Source organism: Lissotriton vulgaris, chromosome 2_1 (assembly GCF_964263255.1).
Source record: "Lissotriton vulgaris chromosome 2_1, aLisVul1.2, whole genome shotgun sequence".
Taxonomy (NCBI): Eukaryota; Metazoa; Chordata; class Amphibia; order Caudata; family Salamandridae; genus Lissotriton; species Lissotriton vulgaris.
In genome coordinates, this window is record NC_141687.1 from 1,514,814,519 (window position 1) to 1,514,834,937 (window position 20,419).

At 47.1% G+C, this 20,419-nt stretch overlaps 1 protein-coding gene across 3 annotated transcripts in view; it reads left to right on the forward strand.

Moving 5' to 3' along the window:
• The window catches only part of TTC12 (tetratricopeptide repeat domain 12), a 377,867-nt gene that overhangs the window by 263,474 nt on the left and 93,974 nt on the right, over window positions 1-20,419 (forward strand). For all 3 annotated transcript variants that reach the window (XM_086957373.1, XM_086957375.1, XM_086957374.1), the window contains 2 exons: window positions 8,780-8,914; window positions 16,091-16,195. In XM_086957373.1, the coding sequence (XP_086813499.1) occupies window positions 8,780-8,914; window positions 16,091-16,195 (240 nt within the window). The remainder of the gene's footprint in view (window positions 1-8,779; window positions 8,915-16,090; window positions 16,196-20,419) is intronic.

Consider the following 20,419-nt stretch of genomic DNA (forward strand, 5'->3'; position numbering starts at 1 on the left):
ATTAGTTGTTTGGTCACTATGGTGCATTTGAATTATATGGCGATGGAACTTACTGCTATTAAATTATGTTCAGGAACAGGCAACTGGTCACGCTTCTTTTAAATAGCACGTATATCACAGGTTTCTAAGTCATAGTCGAGCAGAGGTGGCGTTGTCTGTTAGAGATAATAAACGCACGTTTTAACTTTTTGAACATCGTGAACATTGCATATCTGTGTGTCTGATTGCTGTTTGTTCGGAACTTACTTGAAGGGCTGGTTGAAAGCCTTTTCTTCGCCCAAGATAGCCCAGCCCACAACTCCAATAATCACCGACAACATCACTTGTAGCATAAAAGGCCACTTTATTCATAAGATCAGGCAATTTATAATATTAATGAATTAACTCTATGTTTCTAAAACATTGTCATCAAAACCGTGCAATTTAGAACTTCAGGCCAAAACCATAAATATATTTCTCAACTTCTTTCTTGTCACATTTATTTTCCAAAAACCATCAACGTCATTTTATGAAATCACCCCATATATTAACATATTCCATTTCCTTGTTTTCCTTCCTTTTTCCCCCAACCTATTCCTTCCCCCGCCCTCTCTCATGAAGGACGGTCAAGCCCGCTCTAGGCGTTGACCCCCCCCCCCCCATTCCGCCTTTGCAGTGACACATAGAGCAAATTGCCTGTCCTATTTGTGGCTAGTGATCTGCTAAGAAAGGCAGAAAAGCTAATTGTTACTCTATTTGTAAATAGTTTATGATTAAGTCTTTTTTTTTTTTTTTTTTAAAAGGGTTGGGTGGGTGGGCCTGGCAAAAACGGACGCTCCCGACAGAGAAACCTCCTGACTGCGCAGTAGCTAAATGCGCGTCACTAATCCCTACCAGCTGGCTCACGCTCCCCTTCCCGATGGTTCTGGACTGAACCAATCGGGCGAATATCCCTGGGGGAGAATCGCTTGCGCTCTCTCCCCCGAGGATACCATCGCCCAAGATAGCCCAGCCCATAACTCCAATAATCACCGACAACCCCACTTGTAGCATAAAAGGCCACTTTATTCATAAGATCAGGCAATTTATAATATTAATTAATTAACTCTATGTTTCTAAAACATTGTCATCAAAACCGTGCAATTTAGAACTTCAGGCCAAAACCATAAATATATTTCTCAACTTCTTTCTTGTCACATTTATTTTCCAAAAACCATCAACGTCATTTTATGAAATCACCCCATATATTAACATATTCCATTTCCTTGTTTTCCTTCCTTTTTCCCTCAACCTATTCCTTCCCCCCACCCTCTCTCATGAAGGACGGTCAAGCCCGCTCTAGGCGTTGACCCCCCCCCCCTCATTCCGCCACTCAGGAAAAACCGAGGATTTTTCCTGACCCCACCCCTTCCTGCCCCACCTCATCACCCTGTCAAACCCAGGATGTCTTTATTCATTCCTCCTCCCTTCTTGCAGAAACCCATAAATCCACTTTCAGTTCTTTGGACAACATATCTCGTATTTCCAAGATATAATACGCCATCCCCAATTGGGTAAGATGGACCCCGTCCTCCCTGAACAAATGGCTCTCCCTGCCCGTGATGTTGTTGTGTGATATGTACAAAATGCCCGATGCCACACAGAAAATTTTCATGGCCCTGTTCAATTTCTTTCTAGCTTTTTCCAGGGCCCCTTGGGATCTTGCATTTCTCCAGTGCTTTCTGAAGACAAATTCTGACCATACAATTCTGGTACCCAACCAATTGTTCTTTATCACAGTTAGATCCAGCTGAATTTTTTTTATTAGCGCCAAACCAGACAGTGCGACTAAGTCATTTTCACCAAGGTGTAAGAGCAACAGATGAGGTCCACCTCTATCATATCTGATCTTTGTCAGCAAAGAAAACAACGCATCCCACCTCATCCCACCTTTACCGCGCCAGTAAAGTTCGTGTCCTTCGCTGGGTATGCCGAGGTTCCTTCCATAGATCTGATGCTCCGCAAAAATTACAGCCCATTTGACAAAGGAGTGGCCTATAATCCATATTTGCTGCTTATTTGTGCTCAAGACCCGAACTTCACCTATACAAAAGAAAACAGTATTACAACCGGAACCCGCAATACAACAAAACAGTTCTTCACATTTTTTCCTACTCTATGCTCTTTTTTTGTTTGTTTTTACTTTCGCACATAACGCATACAGCAAGCTGAGCGCCATCTACCTATCTGCTTTATTGCCCCCCAACCCAGACCCAGTCTAGCAGCCTCTGATGCCGCTCCAATCCTGAATGAATGAGTAGCGAATTGGGATGGATCTTTGTCCAAAAGCAACAGCGCCTTCCTCAAAACAGACAGCAGCTGATAACTCGAAATCTTACCACCTGACTTATGCACAAAAATTGGCCCATCCTCTAACACCCGTCCCAATGAAAAATCCTTCCATTCATTCACCGGACAACATGTAGGTATTAGGCTGGGCTGTCCCTCCAACACAACATCTGACCTCTCCAGACCACTCTCTGCCTGTAATCCCAACAATTCCAAAACCCTGAATGCCCCGAAAAATGACCAGATCATATATAATCTGAAAGCTCTGATTTCATGAGAATCATAACAGAAGCTGGGCAATGTTTGTAATATTTGCTGCAGCAATTCAAAAGAAATGTGGGCTCTACCTTTGCTCTTATGTATCCCGTCCCTCTGCAGACCTTTCGGCAGTTTGTTGACTAGGACATTATTCACTGGGTCAAAACCCCAATATAATTGCCCATAAAAAGACAACCCCGCCAGTTTTCCTGCAATCGTCGTGTGTGACAACCCCCTATCCACTAACTCCAATATAAAATCGAACAGAAGTGAAGGGCATGTTTGATTAGGGAGTAGTTTGTGAAATTTTTTCTCGTAACTTAAAAATTCCTGCCATGCCAGCCTGTAGCTTCGGTGGGTCGCTGCCGGTAGTGACTGCTCCACCAGATGCACAATCCTCAGTCCCTGAGGGCCCACACCTGGAGAGGAATAGGTGTCTTTCTGCTTGCAGCTCCCGGGGCCAGCGACCGAAATCTTTCCCACTGGGAACGAGAAAGTGCATCAGCTATAGTGTTATTCACTCCCTCTATGTGTTTTGCTTTAAACACTATGTTAAGCCTGAGACTCAATAGCATAAATGCCCTTAACAATCCCAGTACGCGCAAACCTTTTGCCTTCTGTCTGTTGAGTTAATTGACAACCGTCATGTTGTCTACATGAAAAAGTATTGTCCTGTTGCAAAATTCAGCACCCCAAACCAGCAAAGCTACCAACAATGGGAACAGTTCTAAGAACGCAATGCTGCGACCTTGATATTTCCACAATGGGGGCCACTCCTCTGCACACCAGCGCCCATCCCAAAAGATACCAAAGCCATGGGAACCTGACGCATCTGAATACAGCTGTATTTGCCAAAGCATCCCCTCCAAAATGAAATTCAAAGACACTCCATTGAATTCTTCCAAAAACAACAGCCATATGCGCAAATCTTCTCTCATACTCTTAGTGACCCGGATCCTTTGATGGGGCATGGTCGCTCCTGATATTGGCAAGCCTAATTGTCTGCAGAAAGTCCTGCCTGCTCGGACAACACGACATGCAAAATTTAGATAACCAAGGAGGCGCTGCACCTGTCGAGGCTGTAATTTTTTAACCTGTAAAGCACCTTTGACACACTCCCTTATCTCTTCCAACTTGGTGTGTGGAAGCCGAGCCATCATCTGCACCGTGTCAATTTCAATGCCCAGAAAGGTAATCATGGTGGCCGGGCCTTCGGTTTTATCCGGCGCTGAGGGAACCCCAAATGTTGCTGACAATGACTGAAAAGCCTGCAACGCCAACTCACAATGCTTTGACTGTGCCTCCCCCATAAAAAGAAAATCATCCAAGTAGTGACAGATGCGACCCTTAGTACACCACTGCTGAAACACCCACTGAAAAAATGTACTAAAAAGTTCGAAAAGGGAGCAAGATATTGCGCAGCCCATTGGTAGAACCTTGTCAAAGTAGAACTGACCCTCAAACTGCATGCCCATTAGTTCAAAATCGGCTGGGTGTATTGGAATGAGGCGAACAGAAGATTGTATGTCACACTTTGCCAGCTCAGCATTTTTTCCCAATTCCTTCACCATGCCCAAAGCTTCGTCCACCGTAGTGTACGAAACTGAAGTATCTTCAGGAGCAATAAAGTCATTTACAGACATACCTTCCGGCCAGGAAAGATGCTGTATCATTCGGTACTCGCCTTGCGTTTTTTTGGGAATTACTCCCAAGGGAGAAACTATCAAATTGTCAAAAGGCAACTGCGTAAATGGGCCAGCCACTCGACCTAGCTTCACTTCCTCATTCAATTTAGATCTGACAACCTCTGGGAAATCCTTTGCAGATTTTAAATTATCCGCCCACCTCTTAACCCGAGGACCCTGATTAGCTGAGGCGAAAACCTTCTCTGAAACTCCAATATAATTTTGCAGCCGCTTGCCTATCGGGATAGCAGTCAAGCCATGGAATGAAAAGCTCCCACTTAATTGGGGTAAAAGCCTTTTGGTAATGGTGGGAAAGGCTGTCCCCTCCCCCTTGTGGCTGGCATCTGCTCCGCCGGCTTGTGTCCCATAGCAGGTGGCGCTGTGGATAAACATTGTGACAATGTGTGCCTACCACCGCATTGGGAGCATTCGTGTTTAAATCTGCAGTACGGCCTACTACAGTTGCCTCTGTTGTAGTTCCTAAAGGGCTTCCAGACCACTGGCTTGTCGTCTAACCATGGATCCCGCCCCTCCCTGGGCGGCGCGCCCTTGAAAGGGCCGATATGTCACCGGCAGCCCACTGGCTGTATGAGTCGTCGCCGGTGGGTGTGATGCAGACATCCATTGCAGCCACAATTCTGCATCTATATCCTCCCAACGTCTATCCCCCTCCAAAACCATCCTGGCTCTAAATTCCTCGTCGTAATTCAACCACGAGAAACCACCAAAATGCATATGCGCTTTCCGCACAATGTCCATGTACTTAAATAAAGAGACTGCCCTGTCCGGATATCTTTCACAGTAAATACTGGCAAAGATGAGGAATGCCGATGTCCAGTTATCTATGCTACGCGGGACTCTGGGGCGCCTAGCAAGTTCCATTCCCTCCTCCTTGGACCCCTCCTTAGCCTGCAGGTCCCTATGCAACAAGCGAAACACATCTACATAATCATGTTGCCATATTTTTTGTTTAGTCTTTAAAGACAATTGAGTGCCCAATGGCATAGCCAAACCCATATATGGCAATCTTTTGTGCACAGCAGAACTATCTTTTACCAAGTCCTGCGCCTTACCCATACTATCCTTAAGCACTACCTCTCCTGGTGACTTGTCTTGTTGTCTCAGTCTTACCGTTTCCTTGTCAACCAACTGTGCAGCCGCCCCACCCCCCAGGCCCCCCACCACTCTGGCTTACCCTTTGGTAGTTGCTCTGCCCTTTTCTTCAAATCCGCTTGAGTTATCCGCTTGTGATGCTCTTGCAGATCCGGAGGTACTTCGCCTTGCAGCTCGACCTGAAAAGATTTAACAGACTTCGTTGACCCACTCCCCCTCCCTCCTCCCACCACCTTACGCTTGCTCCCAGACCTTAGCCTACCAACCCCTTCCCCACCGTTCCCTTCATCCTCCATGTCCCTGGCCCATGTACTTTGTGGGTAAAGAATTTGATGACTGCCTCCAGGACATTCACCGTTCCCCACGCCTCCTCATATTCTCTCCAATTCAAAACAGGTTCCCGCTCTAACAACCTGTCCGCCTGTGAAGAATCTGCTGAAAATTCAACGTTTTAACCGCTGTGTACAGCGGCCGCCCTGTCGCTGTCCTACAGTTCCTCTATCTGTCCCACGATGGAGAACTTTCTTCGCCTTTGCGTTGTGCTCCCTCAACCCGCTCGAGGTGCTTTTTCCGATGCTTACCTGCAAACCCCCCTCCCCACTCCCACCCACAACCCTGCCATTGTCAGTGTAGGGGCTCTGGGCACGGGCATGCTCAACCCACACCCATTGTCCATCCAGTGCCTCCCCTAGATCCTCGTCATCTTGTGAATATCCCCACGGCGCCCGTCGCGCTGTTGGCAATAGGAAGTCTGGGTAGTTACTGGTGTGTTCTACATCCATTTCAATGGAGAAAGCAACATCCTCCCCTGGAGCCTCCTCATTCCACCCGCCCCCCCCCCCAAAGAGTCACCAAGCCCTTCACGCTGCCTGCGCACTGTCTGGAATCCACTATCTGGGCAACCCGTCCCCCCCATCCAGTCCCACTTGTACCACTGAAAAGTCTGACACCCCAGGGCTGGGAGGAGGATTGGAACCGCCCACTGCCTTCAAAACCGCAGGGACATTACGCTCTAGCCTGCAGGCTGAGACCTCTTGATAATGCTGTTCATCAGTGCCATCCTCGCTTTCGCTAGAGTAATCCACCAATGTAACTGACTGTTGTGCACTTCCCATGCCCTCCTGCCCCATAACCTGGCCTCGAGGAACACTAAAAAATGCTACTGGCCTATGCCTGGCAAGCCTGTCCTGCTCCATGCACTGACTGCTGCCTGGCTGCGCCCCTGTTGGCACTGAGGGCACCTGAAAACTGCCCCTCCCAAACCCTGGCATCTTTCCCAGCTGCACACTGGACTCACCCTGCCTGTTGCCAGAACCTCCATGCCCACCGGGGTATGTTGGGGAGAGGGAGCGCGAGGGGCAGCATCCAGAAACTGCCCTTTGAACTCCCCTCACTGGCGTCGCCCTCCTGCTCCTGGACTGGCGAGCTCTTCGTGGTCCTCTTGTGCCCACTGATAGGGCTCTGCAAGCGTCCACAGCACGCTGGACCCCCTTTGCAGCATTCCTTCTGGGAGGCCTGGCAAAGGGGCACCGCTGGCAAAACACCCCCAACAGCCTCAATTTCTTCACTGCTGTCCGCCGCCAGCACTCGGAGCGCATTCCTAAACTCCTCCTGGGAAACCATTCTTGAAACGCTGGTGAAAACAGCTGAGAGCCGAGCCTCCTCGGCAAAAACAGCCCCTCCCGACAGAGAAACCTCCTGACTGCGCAGTAGCTAAATGTGCGTCACTAATCCCTACCAGCTGGCTCACGCTCCCCTTCCCGATGGTTCTGGACTGAACCAATCGGGCGAATATCCCCGGGGGAGAATCGCTTGCGCTCTCTCCCCCGAGGATACCATTGTGATGATCACCACGTTTTACTGTTCACTTCCAAAACCGCATCTGCGTTAGAACTTTGCGAGCGTGTTTGGTCTGTGAGTGCAAGAACATTTTTTTATCAGGTGGGTAAGCTGTTTGTTGATGAATGTGTGCCCTATCTCGCTAAGCATTTGATTAAGTCGTGACGCCTTATTATATATCTCACCTTCTCATTTTTAGATGGGGCGTATCAATCACCCGTCTCCGTGTACTCTGCTAGCGTTCAACAACACTTCACTTGTCCTGGGATTTACGTGCGAATAACCCGGAAATGGTTGATTTGGTCACGTGTTTAGCAGTGAATAACGTTTGTGTGAATTCATTGTGGGAAATGTAGTCAATTTAGGATTAATGCTACTAATGGCCACAATTATTGGATAATTTGTCGAACGAAGGAAATAACATTTAATTACATTTTTGGGATAATAGTCCCATCTTGTTTACTGCTGTATTACTGGTTTTTGTGCTGAAAGTCATTATAAATCGAATGGGTCATCAATACAGGGGACTCAACGGATTATTTGTTGTAGCTCGGACATCTCGTTCATTCCATCGGTCACACAATTGAATTTCAAAATCAAATAAGCTTCTCTTCTCAACAGGATAGTCTCTTCGTCTCCTCCACACAGAGGGATTTTTTATTCCCGAAAACACTGTCCGCTTTAAATCTTTTTCTGTGTGTTGTTCTCTAGAAAGTGTTGAACCATTGGAGCGGTCAACACTTTTTGCTTAATTCTTGAACGATGTTGGGACAATCTTTGGTTAATTTGTTGATTGGTCTTTCCATTATACAACTTGGGACACGGGCATGTTATGGCGTATACTTGGTTCCGACTTTTGCAGTTTGTGAACTCGTTGTGGGTCCATTTGATGGAATTGAATTCAAACACTGCTCCTTCAATTGTGTTGGCACACGATATACAGGTCCCACATTTGGAAGTGAACAGTAAAACGTGGTGAACATCACAAAGAAAAGGTGGACACTTACAACAAAGTTATATCCTTTAGAGACCGTCCCTTGTGAGAATAGTCCTAACACACAGACATTAATATACATTAGAAAGGACTGTTATGATAAAAAGTACTGGTGTACTTTCGTTATGTATGTTTTTTGACTGTATTGAATTGTTTGTAATCGTTTAGTCGCACATCTTGGTGTATATATTGTTTGTTGAAAATTGTTTATCATTTTTAAATGTCTTGTAGTGTGTCAAGCTTGGACATTTTGAAAGTTACAAATGTTTAAAACCATATGATGTAAACCAATGATGATAAAAAACGTCAGTCCCTAAGAATAAATGTATCAAGGCACAGAGTCTGCATAAATAAAGAGCAGCAATACAAAATCGAGACCAGGTCAGTTCTTTTTTGATTAAATCATTTGGCAGCTACTTTGAGAGCACCATTGCATGTCACGCGTGGCATGGTGGTTACTATGTGCAAACCCGGCCCTCTGGCAGCCTCAGTGACGCTCTGAGTTGATGCACTTTGCCAGTGACTTACTAGCATGAGTGCGCTCTACCAATATTGATTTAATTCCTCTTAAATTTTCTTTAAGGAAAATATGAAAATGGGGACCGCTGCTGTTGTGCCTGAATGCATAGCAGTTATGCTAAGCCTGAGTCTGGATGCCGCTATCCGTCTGCAGATGTCCGACTCTGAAGATCTCTGGAAGGCGTGCCTTGGGGCTTTGGTGAGTAATGTCTTTTACTATTTCTATCATGCTTATTACCCTTATGTGGTATGTTCAAGCCCTTACCCACATGGATAGCAAGCTACACCATATAGGGTGTGTGGTTCGAAGGGTTTTGTATTTGTTTTGGGATTATGTGGGAAGTATTTTCATGTCCTGCGGGTTGACCACAGAACTGCGGTTATGGTGTTATGGAACACAGCATCTTGTGCTATGGTGGATGTTTGTTTTTTTAATAGAGATGTGCAAAATGTTATTGTAATAAGAATTGTCACTCTGCACATGCGAGGGTGAGAGACCGTGCTTGATCAGCTGCTGCCCCGACAGCGCAAGAGCAGATCTGCCTGCCTCTTCCTAACCTTCTGTCCTCACCCCTCTATTTCTTAGGTTCCAGAGATCTGTCCTCTTTCTGGTTTACATAAGGAGGTATCCCCCTGACCATTTAGAATTTTCTCCCAGACAACCACTACTTTCGGTATTAATAGTGAATGGCATTTCAGGGTAAAAAAGAAACAATATGGCGAAAGGAAGCTTAACCTGCTTTCCTTGTCCCCGCTAGGACATAGATTTGGTATTTTTAATTTTGTGCAAACTTGGATCAGCTCTTCCCTGACTTGTGAACCTCCGAAAAACTCCTTTTATATGTCTCCATCAGTTAATTTTCTTCAAATCTCCTCTGTCTTTTCCCTTTTCATTCTCCCCAGTGTCCCCGTTTACCTCTTCCATCACCTTTAACAAGATGCCTTTGATCTGAAACAACAGCCAATCGGTGTAATTTCCTGTCCATGACATCTCGTAATTCAGTTTCTCTGATGTCGGCTTCAGTCAACAGTGTGTGTTTATTGAGCGTGCTGGACTGCTGCAGCTGGAGCTGCCCTGGCAGAGCAGAACCTTTGCTTAGCCTGTTCATCCAAAAGCTCTAACCTTGGGTCCTGTAGACACATTTTACGGAACAATTAACCCACTACTTACAACTTTAAGGCGGATCGCAATGGCTCGGGTTAGTCTTGCTAATTCCTGGGCACTTGGTTCCATGCGACTGACCTTCCCCATTGTAAAGATATGACCTGCAATCTGCCTTTATCTGCATTAGAAGATGTAAATACGCCACTCCCTGCTAACCAGGAAAATCAAACTACTCCTGACTCCATTAAGGCTTGTTGCACATTAGCAGCCATCTTACGCTAATGGAGCTATGGAATTTCCTTTCTCAGTTGGTCTGAACGCCAAGAACAGCAACACAGTGTGATGTCGAATTTGGGTTTACTCTTCATGTTAGGAATATGTTTATGTTCCTCTGGTTTATGTTTTTAATCTCTTGTCTTTGAGTAGGAGAAATCATCGCTGTATGCAAATAAGTTCATAAATATCATATTTATATGTTTAGCTAACTCTGCCTGGTACATCTCAAGTCCAGGATTTTCACAAGAATCAATTTAATTGCTGACCTTGTTAGATGGCCGAACATTTATTTGCCTAGGGTAACAATGTATTCAGCTTTAGCCACAAAACATAAGCAGATGTTTGCCTACAACCATGTTCTTGAGTTACATTGGCCAACGGTTCCCACTACCTCTTCTTGGTACGTCATCAAATTAGCTGTCAGGACAGGTGGATATTTCAACATGAAAGCACTGCTATGGCCTTTTTGGCCAGCACTCTAAGAAACAATCGAAAATCTGGTCTGATCATCTACGTACACACAAACAAGAATACAGCTGATAATGGAGGTCATCCATTGAGTGACTCCAGTGCCCTCAGTCATCACGAGTACTAATATCAGCAGCACCCTCAGTCGCAGTCAGTGCTAGTGTCACCAGTACACCCAATCACATCGCTGCCGCATCACCTCCGTCAGTCACTGTCATTGCCAGTGTCATCAGTGCTCCCAGACTGTGTCAGTGCCAAAGTAACCATCTGCTAGTTTCACTAGTGCCTAAGTCACTGTCAGTGGTAGTTTCACTAGTGCTAAAGTCATTGTTAGTGCTTGTGTAACTAGTAAGCCATTCTCTGAGTGCTGCCAGTCACCATTGCACTGATAGTGTCATAAGCGGTCCCGACACTATAGGAGTCAGTGTTAGTATCTTCAATGCTCCAAGCCCTCTCTGAACGTATGTAACCATTTCGCTGTCATATCAGTGCTTTGATCAGTAGTGCCCCAGTTGTAAGTGTATAAGTGTAGGTGCCACTTGTGCCCTAGTCCTCATCAGCACTTTTACCAGTAGTGCTTTCTAGCCTAGGGAGTCTTGGTGTCAGCAATGCTCTCTGTCACCATCCGTTCTAATGTCACCAGCATTACATTTATGATCTGAGCTCGCAGTGCTTGCACTCCATAACCATTAGTGTAAGTGTGAGCCATTGCTAGTGCCATCGCTGCTGGTAGTCCCAATCGCTGCTGGTGACACCAGTTCCCAAGTCACTCTCAGGTCTAGTGTCACTAGTAGCCCAGTCACCATCAACGTTGAACCCACCAGAGCCTACGATACTGATAGTGGTTGTGTCATTAGTGCCCATTCATTTTCATGCTAGTGCCACCAGTGCTCTGATGCACTCTTACTAGTATCCCAGTCCATCCAGTATCCTTAGTGTGTCAGTGGTAGTGTTATTCGTGCCCCAGACATTGTAAGTGTCTATGTCACCAGTGACCCATTCACCACCAGTAACGGTCACCAGCACCAGGTACTATCCGTACTACTGTCACTGTGGCCTATGTCACTGTCGGTACTAGTGTGAAACTTGCCCAAGTCGCTATTAATAGCAGCACTTATGTGCGCTGCTGCTAGTACCACTGATGTCATCAGTGCCCCATAGAGGTGGGCCTGACATGAATACTTTTTTGCTGTGAAATATTACCATTTAACCCCACTTGTAGACTTGTTTTCTCGCTAAATATGAGTTAAAAACGTTTTCGAATGGTCACTTACATATGTAGGGAAAATGCCTGCAGAAAAAGAATTTGTGATCTGTTATTTCTTAGCAAAACCAACTACTGCAGAACTTAATAAATCACATACAGTTAGCATTTTTTTCCACACAGTTCAATGAAGAATACAGAAGGGAAGCCCAAAATGTACACACTTTAGTAATTTCAGGTACCTTTTTCCATGAATTCATTGTTTGCTGCCAACGTGCGCTGTGTAGGGTTTTACAAAACACCACAAGTGTGCTGCGGTGCAGTCCACTGTTATCGTCAGCATCTTCTCTTCTAGTGTAAGCTCACCTTGTGTACAGCCGCAGTGCGTCTATTGGGGCATTGGGGCATAGCCCCACCAGCCACATGGACCGACCGTCGGCATCGCATCGTCAATGTGCATCGCGCATTAGCAATCCTAATATTTAAATTACAATCCGCCTGACCGCCTCCGGAAATCCGGGACACACCCGGCGATTTCGGAGTGCGCAGGGGGTGGCCTCAGCCTGCTGCAGCTTGAGTGACAGACAGTACACACACTCAGGCTGCAGCTGACCGTAGTGCGCAAGTGCGATTTGGTGTCAGACTTGTCCGAGCATGCGCACTGTAGGTTTCCCTTAGAGAGAGCGGGACCAGGGGGAGCTGGTTTAGCCGGCCACAGCCCCCAGGGTTTACATAGGGCGACTGGGCGAGCAGCAAATGTGCCCCCCTAGCCAATCCTGGCGCTGCATGCAGCGCCAGGATTGGCTGGTCCACCGCGCAGCATCCATCATTGGATGCCGCGCGTGGGGGTGGCATACACTGCCTCAGCCGCATTGTTATGGCCAATCACTGTGTGACTTCATGTCACAAGCCATGCAGTGATTGGCCATTTCGCCGGGATGCGTGCGCTGGCTGCTGTGACGTCGGTTCTTGTTGTAGCGTGCTTAGTCCCTGGAGCTCGCCACACCTCGTGCGCAGCAGAGACTGTGTCCGTGTCACATTGACTGACTCCCTGAGGCGCCTCACCGCCACCGACATCACTCACGACATTCTGTGCAGTGCTGACTTGTGCAACGAAAGGTATTGATCATCAAGAATCCTTTTGCGCATACCATGCAGAGGCAATCAAATGATAATCTTATCCCATTGTGTGCTTGCAAGATTAGAAGGCCATTTGCTCTCTGTCCCTCCACTCTCTGGTGGGACACACTGAACACACACGCTCTGCATCTTCCCCATCCCCACCTATGTCATCTGCCTCGGTTTCCCAGCCTTCACATCCTGCATCTCAGTGGTGCGCACACAGTGCTCCGCTCACTCGGCCTACCGTCGCGTTGAGGCTCCTGCATTAGCAAAGTCAGCCATCTTCCGTGATGGCAGTGGAATTTCCATGGGCACTGTTGTGCATTAATAATACAAGATGATCAATGGAATGTATCAGTTGAATTTTTAACCTCGCTGGGTCTGGTGGCCCTCTTAACATTGGTCTATCTGCATATTTGATGTACATTTGGTCGTGTATTTTTTGTGTAACCCGGACTAAGTATTTCGTTCATATTCCGAATTTCCGACCAGTTGCTGGCTGTGAGAAGAGACGGGCTGGGCAACACATTTTTTTTTGTTGGCTGGTTATTTACATTCTTTCAGAACAAATATGCTTTTTCATACAATTTTTGTGTTCAGAAGTTAATTTATATTCAAGGAAATAGGTTGATTTCAGTCCGGGTGTCTGGGCCTCCTGGCCCTCATCTCATATTGTGCGATTCTTCGTGCTTTTTAGTGATTTGGAGATTTGCATTACTTCAAAGATATTTCCAGTGATTTCTAAGTGACAAACAATTCGTGTAGGTCTCAGGGCACGTCGCTCTATGCAAAAATAAAGACACGAAATATAGACAGCAAAACAAATTAAGACAGAAAATAGCAATCAGAAAAATATGTTGACACCCTATAAAATCCCAAACAAATGTGAAAGTTGTGGATATTTGAGTACTTCTAGTCTAGTCTGAAATGGCCCCTGCTCTTCCACATTACCTTAATTTTTGTTGCTGGAAAATTTGACACATGGATTTTACACCACTGTAAGTGTGCTTTAAAAAATTGTAAAATGTTACAAACCCAGATTTTGTGATTGAGTAGGATTTAAGATCACATATTTTTTTTGTGCATAAAAGTATGAGAATCTGCCCCACGGCGAGAAAAGGCATGAAGCATGTAAATATAGACATTGAAGCATAAAGAGTATTGGCCATCTTTAACGAGAGAAGCATCTATCATTACTTATTCTGCATATCTGAAAACATTTCTGCAACAATTTCTTTTAAACTTTTGCTTGCCCCACATTGGTGAACAAACTGTCTCAAGCACCATTTCGTAGACCGTCATGCAGTTCTAATTGCCGCTCTTCTAAATATGTGTCACTACCACTCAGCATTACTGTCCTTTCTAGCTCTTGAACTAGGCACTTACCAGATACAGTATTAATACAGTATCTTCACGTTAACCCTAATTGAGGGGGTTGAATTATTCAGTGTATGTATGTAGTGGTATTTATATAGGTGAAAGACCAGAACGCTGTACATTGTTGGGAGACGATCTACAAGAGGTGTGAGTCAAGCAGGTATAACACAAATATATTTCACTTGTTATATTTCACATTTTATGTAATTAATTACAACATTAATCATTAAGATATGTTCTGTCAATACTAATCTTCTGTAAACCATCAACAATCACAGCTCTAGCCGTAATGGATCTGGAACACCCTCAAGGCTTTTCCAGAGAAGGGAGAAACTATCTTAGAGTTATATATACTTAAAAAAATATTTATTGCATTTCATGATACTTCCAGCAACGTGCCAAGGGGCCCACCCTGCATAACAGGAGATTTACAAAAAAGAATGCAGACATTTTACTTTTTTTGTTAAACAATTCCACATCTCTCCCCCAACCCATCCCAGAACACCCAACAGGCAGAGCATATGTAACATGATCACACTTTATGCAATAAAGTGCAGCCTCCAGTAGCTCAATAGGTCTTACATCTAAATCATTCAGCACATCAAACCAATTATTCCTAAGCAATTATAGCAAGGGCGGGTTTTCCAACAGGTATATGGTCAGTGGCGCCCAAAAATCTTTAGGCCTGGAAGTTGCAGGTAGCTCCTCTGCATATACATTTGTTTGTTCTTTGCAGTCCACAAGATCTCGAATCCACTTCATTAATGTAGGGCCCTACATGGCACCCAATGCATTGCGACAGCACGTTTAGCAAACAGAGTAGATATGGCAACAATACGTCTATTGCATGGTTTAATCTTTTTTACCAGCCCGAGCAGACACAGTTTGGGTGTACATTCAATCCTTTCAAGTATTATTTCAGTGAGCACCTTTACAACTTGCTGCCAAAAAACAAATATAACAGCACATTCCTATACCAGTTGCATAAAGTTAGCCCCATCCTGCCCATTCCTAGTGAATCTTGCATCCTCCCTCAGTCTAAATTTCAACAGCTGCACAGGGGTGTAATACAACTGATGCAGGTATTTAAAATATCTCCTTCCTGGTGCCTCCCTCACCACCTAGCAGGATCATAGCAGTTTTAAATGGTTTGAAATAAAGGAGATGAAAGAAGTTCATTTGTTCGTTGTGTTTTGCTCGGCCCATCACTAAATAGGTTTTCCATGCGCTCTGCTCCCTTAATTATCACACTGAATGCATTCTAATGTAAACGTGGTAAAGGTAAAGAGTGGTTCCCAATGCTTTGTGAAGGCTGTTTCCCAACTGCTGTGCAACTTCTTCTACTCTTAGAGGTGAGATTTTCATGAAAGTCTTATAGTCTGAATTCAGCACCTGAGCGTAATAGGACGGAATGTATGAAGCTCTGTGGTTATACTGAATAAGCAGCTACCTATGTTATGCCATCTATTAATGTAATAACTGCACTTTCACAAATGCCTTATTAACCTTCCTGCTTTCTCAAATTTGCTTGAAAATGCCAGATTTTTCTTCTCTTTTTTCAAAATTTTCTCGGGGGGGTAACTCCCTTATGAGGTTCGGGCTTGCTCGCTGTGGTCGCTCGCTATGGTGCAGTATGCAAATCAGTTTGCGCCCCCCCACTTTCAAATGTCACCAGCCGCCCCTGCTTGTGTAGAGTACTCCACATTGAGATCTCTGCTAACTCCTCCAGGAGCAGCAGAAAAAACTGCACTGTAGCAGCGTGTGGCGTCGCTCGCTTTGTGCCATTATTGTAGTTAACACAAGCCTTTTCCTCTCTTGAACAGGATGAATGCCAGCTGACAAGCAATGACACTGACTGCTCGAACACATTGTTGGCGCTGCTCAGCCTGATGGTCAACATGTCCCTGGAGTCCACTCAAGCAATGAAGGTAGAGTTCCTACAAATAGAAAGAATTCATTATAGGAGGAAAATGGACCTGGGAATTAAATTACAATTTCTGCTTGACTTCTTGAACCGGTTATGTGATCCTGGGTGAATTCTGATGTAGGCTAGCTTTATCAAATTAAGCATGAAGCAATGGGTGACTCCAAACCAGCCCATAACGATAACTTGCTTTTCTGGTTTAAAATGATTTCTACTGGACTTTAGCCCTTGCTAACTGCTGTAAATAACTGGATCTACTATCAAACTTAATAATGTTTTGCCAACCTTGGATTTACGAATGCTGAATTGCTCTTGCTAAGATTCTTACTCTTGAGTTGCAGATTACCGTAGTTGTCAGTGGCGATCATTAACTCACTGATTATTCTTGCTTGCTATGGATAAAGTTTCCCCAATTTATGTAAAAATGAAGGCCAGTAATTTAAAGCAGGGACGGCTGGTGTTAAGGGGCCAGACTGGCGACGCCCTGCCACCCTGGGGAGTAACAGAAGGGTGAGAAGAAACACAGAGCAGCCTACAATAAATTCTGCTTGCTGCTTGGTGACAACGATGTGTACACCTGTGTTCTTTTTGTGAGGGGTAGGAAAGGATGGTCCTTGTCCCTACGCATGCTTTGGCTAGACGAGGTTTTCCTCGACCTGGAGGCATAAATCAGCGCTGTGACGAACACTGGTGGGTGTGGTGTGTGTATCTGTGTGTTACTACAGAGAATAGACTTTTACTTTGAACATTATTCACATGGCCAAGGAAGGATTTGGAAGCCCTCCAGTTCGAGGCATGTGGGCTGCTGAATTCATATCTGTGCATAGATCGCCGCCTAGTGTTGGGTCCGGATGATTGCACATTGTTGTCCTGGAAGAGTCTTCGAAGTATCACGAGATAGGTGGCTCCTCCCCTAGACTACAGTGCGCATGGGCATCGACTCCATCCCCAGATAGTTTTTTTCCGCCATTGGGTTCGGATGTCTTTGGTTCCCTCTTGTCGGAATCGATAGAGAAATAACGTTTAACTTTCTTTGAGACCAAAAGGTCTTTAGTCTTACGTCGGTATTGTCTTGCATTCGGCTTAGCAACTTCCTCGGCTCCGAGCCGAGCTCTGTACTTCCGTGTGCTTTTGTCGCGGAGGGCCTTGTCGACACTCCAGACTCATCGACCATCCATCATGGAACGAAGTCCATTCAAAAGATGTCCGGTGTGTAACTCCAAGTACCCACACATCGACGTCCACCCGGTGTGCAACAAGTGCCTGTCGCCGGACCACGATGAGGCCAAGTGTATGGCCTGTTCGAGATTCCGGTCCAAGAAGACACTCAAGCTCCGTCGAGCTGCGCCCCTGGAGGCCCAGCAATCTGCACCGGCGCCTACGGACATTTTCGATGCTGGGGAGGTCGAGGGTGAAGATGTCCAGGACGTCTCAGAATCTAACCCCGCGCCGGATGTCGAGGAAGACTACGACGCTGAGGCCGAGGCTTTCGAAAGCGAGGAAGTCGTCGAGGAGGTAGGAGACGACGACGGGGCCCTAGGGGCCATGGAGGATAGCTCGGACGAGGAGCTTCCTCAGACTGACTCTGGGGCCGTGCCAATCAATAAGGCCCAGGTCGAAGGATCGCCTTCAGGCCTTACCCAAGACCTTGATTTGAGTTCCTCGGCCCCGCCTGCAGGCCCGGCCACGGACATGGGTACCGATTTCACTCCCGGTGAAAATGAAACCGAAGGTGAAATCTACGGTCTCGACACCAGATACTGCGCAGGGGCAGATATCGAAACCGAAAGTGCGCATCGCATTGGTCGGATCGAAGGCTTCGGAGGCCTCGGCGCCGAAGAAACCTAAGATGGCCGCCGAGCCGAAAGGCCAAGTCAAAATGGCCAAGCCGAAGGCTACTACGTCGAAGACTAAGGTGAAGGACCCGGTCGCATCGGCGCCGAAGACGGTCGACTCCGGCAAGGGTCGGGTCGACCACCAGAAAACTGGCGACGACCCCAAGAAGTCTCTTGCAGACCCGAAGAAGCAGCCCGATGACCCGAAGGTCCTCTCTGCCACGCTTCCACACGACAAGGCCAAGGGGGCCGCGTCGAATGTGTCGACTCCGAAAGTGGCCTTGAAGGACTCCGCTCCAAAACCATCCCAGAAGGACTCCGTCGAACCGGCACGTCCATCTGCCGCGTTCACAGAAAAGGTCACCGAGTCCCTGCAGCGCATTAGGGATGGCACCGCGCCGGTCGAGCCGAAGGACCCTCCGCCTGCCAAGCCTCTGGAGAAACCGGCAAAGGCGTCCACGCCGATCATCTTTACCTTGCCGCCTAAGACGGCGCCGAAGGCTTTCGCTGCTAAAATGGGGGCCGGCGTGCCCGAGAAGGTATCTTCGACGCCGAAGGCATCGTTAGTGGTCCATGGCCCACGGCCTCTACAACTTTCGGAGGAGGAGCGTCAGGAACATTTCATCGACGCCGAAACGGGCAGGCTTTCCCTCCTGAAGAGGAAAATCACCCCAGAACCCCAATTGGAGTCTTACAAAATCCCCCCAAAGTGGAAAATGGACTCTGCTGGTACCCCAGCCTTGGTGGAACCCATTTCACCACCAGGTCACGAGATCTCGCCCACTTACTCAGTTGTGGACGCTGGTGAGGGTGATGACGAGGATGAATATAGCTATCCAGTCTACACTGACCCAGAGGATGTCACTGAACCCTGGTCTGCCCGTGGTGAGCCTGGGGATCCACATTCAGGACAAGACCCTCAGCTCTTCTCTGCTAAAACTTCACCTACTGAAGACTCTGCGGCTTTCAATGCCCTCATTGAGCGGACAGCAGCCAATCACAATGTCCAGCTGCACGCTGACCCTGTGGACGTGGATTTCCTCTTTGACACCTTTTCTGTGTCTGAAAAGACTGTGAAAACTCTGCCAATGCTGAAAGGCGTTTTGAAGCACGCTGCTGAGGTCTTCAAAGAACCCACCAGGGCTAGAGTCATCAACCCGAGGATTGACAAAAAGTACAAGGCGGCGCCTACTGATCCAACTTACATTAGAGGACAGTTGCCTCTGGACTCCCTGGTCGTCTCGAATGCCCGGAAGAGGGCCAATTCTCAGACTACGGGTGATGCTCCTCCCCCAGACAAAGAATCCAAAGTCTTTGAGGCTTCGGGGAAGAGGGTAGCAGCGCAGGCAGCTAACATATGGCGCATCTCAAACACACAAGCGCTCCTGGCGCGTTATGACAGGGCGCACTACGATACCCTAGAAACACTTCTGCAACACCTGCCTGATCAATATAAGGAAGGGGCTGAGATGCTAATACAGGAGGGGAAGCTGATCTCCAACGCTTCCATAAAGTGCGCTCTGGACGCTGTGAAATCTGACAAATTCGATGTACATAGACAGCATTCATTCCCCCTCTTCTCCCACTCCTCTCCTTGTGAGCACCATGGATACTGTAAATTATTGACCGTATCACCCTGCCAGTAAGAACCCGTACCCCTATGCATATGTACGGCCATTCTAGGCACCATGGCCCTTTTTACCCATTAGACTCCCCAGCTTCCCTCCTGCGCGTATCTTGCACCCCCTCTCTCATGTATAGGCCATGAAACCCGCTCCCTCTACGCGATCCTGATGTGAAAGGTAACCCTCCTGCTTGACCCAGGCCCTCCCCATTTCCTTCTTGAAGAAGCATCCTCCGCCTCAGCTGACATAGCCCCCCCCCCCCCCCCCCCCCAGTTGTATCTGGCTGCCCCTGTTCTCTCATGTACAGGTCATAAGATCTCTCTCTCTCTCTCTCTCTCTGCGCGACTCTAGCCCTGCACGCACCCTGACCCCCTCCTTCTCCTCACATGAACAAGTCATAAACCCTCTTCTTCCGCAAAGCCTTGTCCTTGAGAGTCACGGCCGCGCCTGACCAGCACCTCCTTCCCTTCCATGAATGCCCCTCTATTGACGAGCCCTCCCTCCGCGCTCGATTGTCCACGCAGGCATGAATACCACTCCTTTGATGACCCCTTCCCCCGAGTCTGGCTGACCACACATGTCCGAGGCCATCGCCTAAGCCAGGAGATACCATTTACTGCCCTTATTGTATGCCTAGCCACCCCACCCCCTGGGCCATGATCAGGCGCACACATCCTACGACACACTCAGCTGCATGATTGCCCTCCCCTCTTATCAGCAGGTCAAGGGTCCCCATTGTGAATGTATGTGGAATAGGATCATCACGAG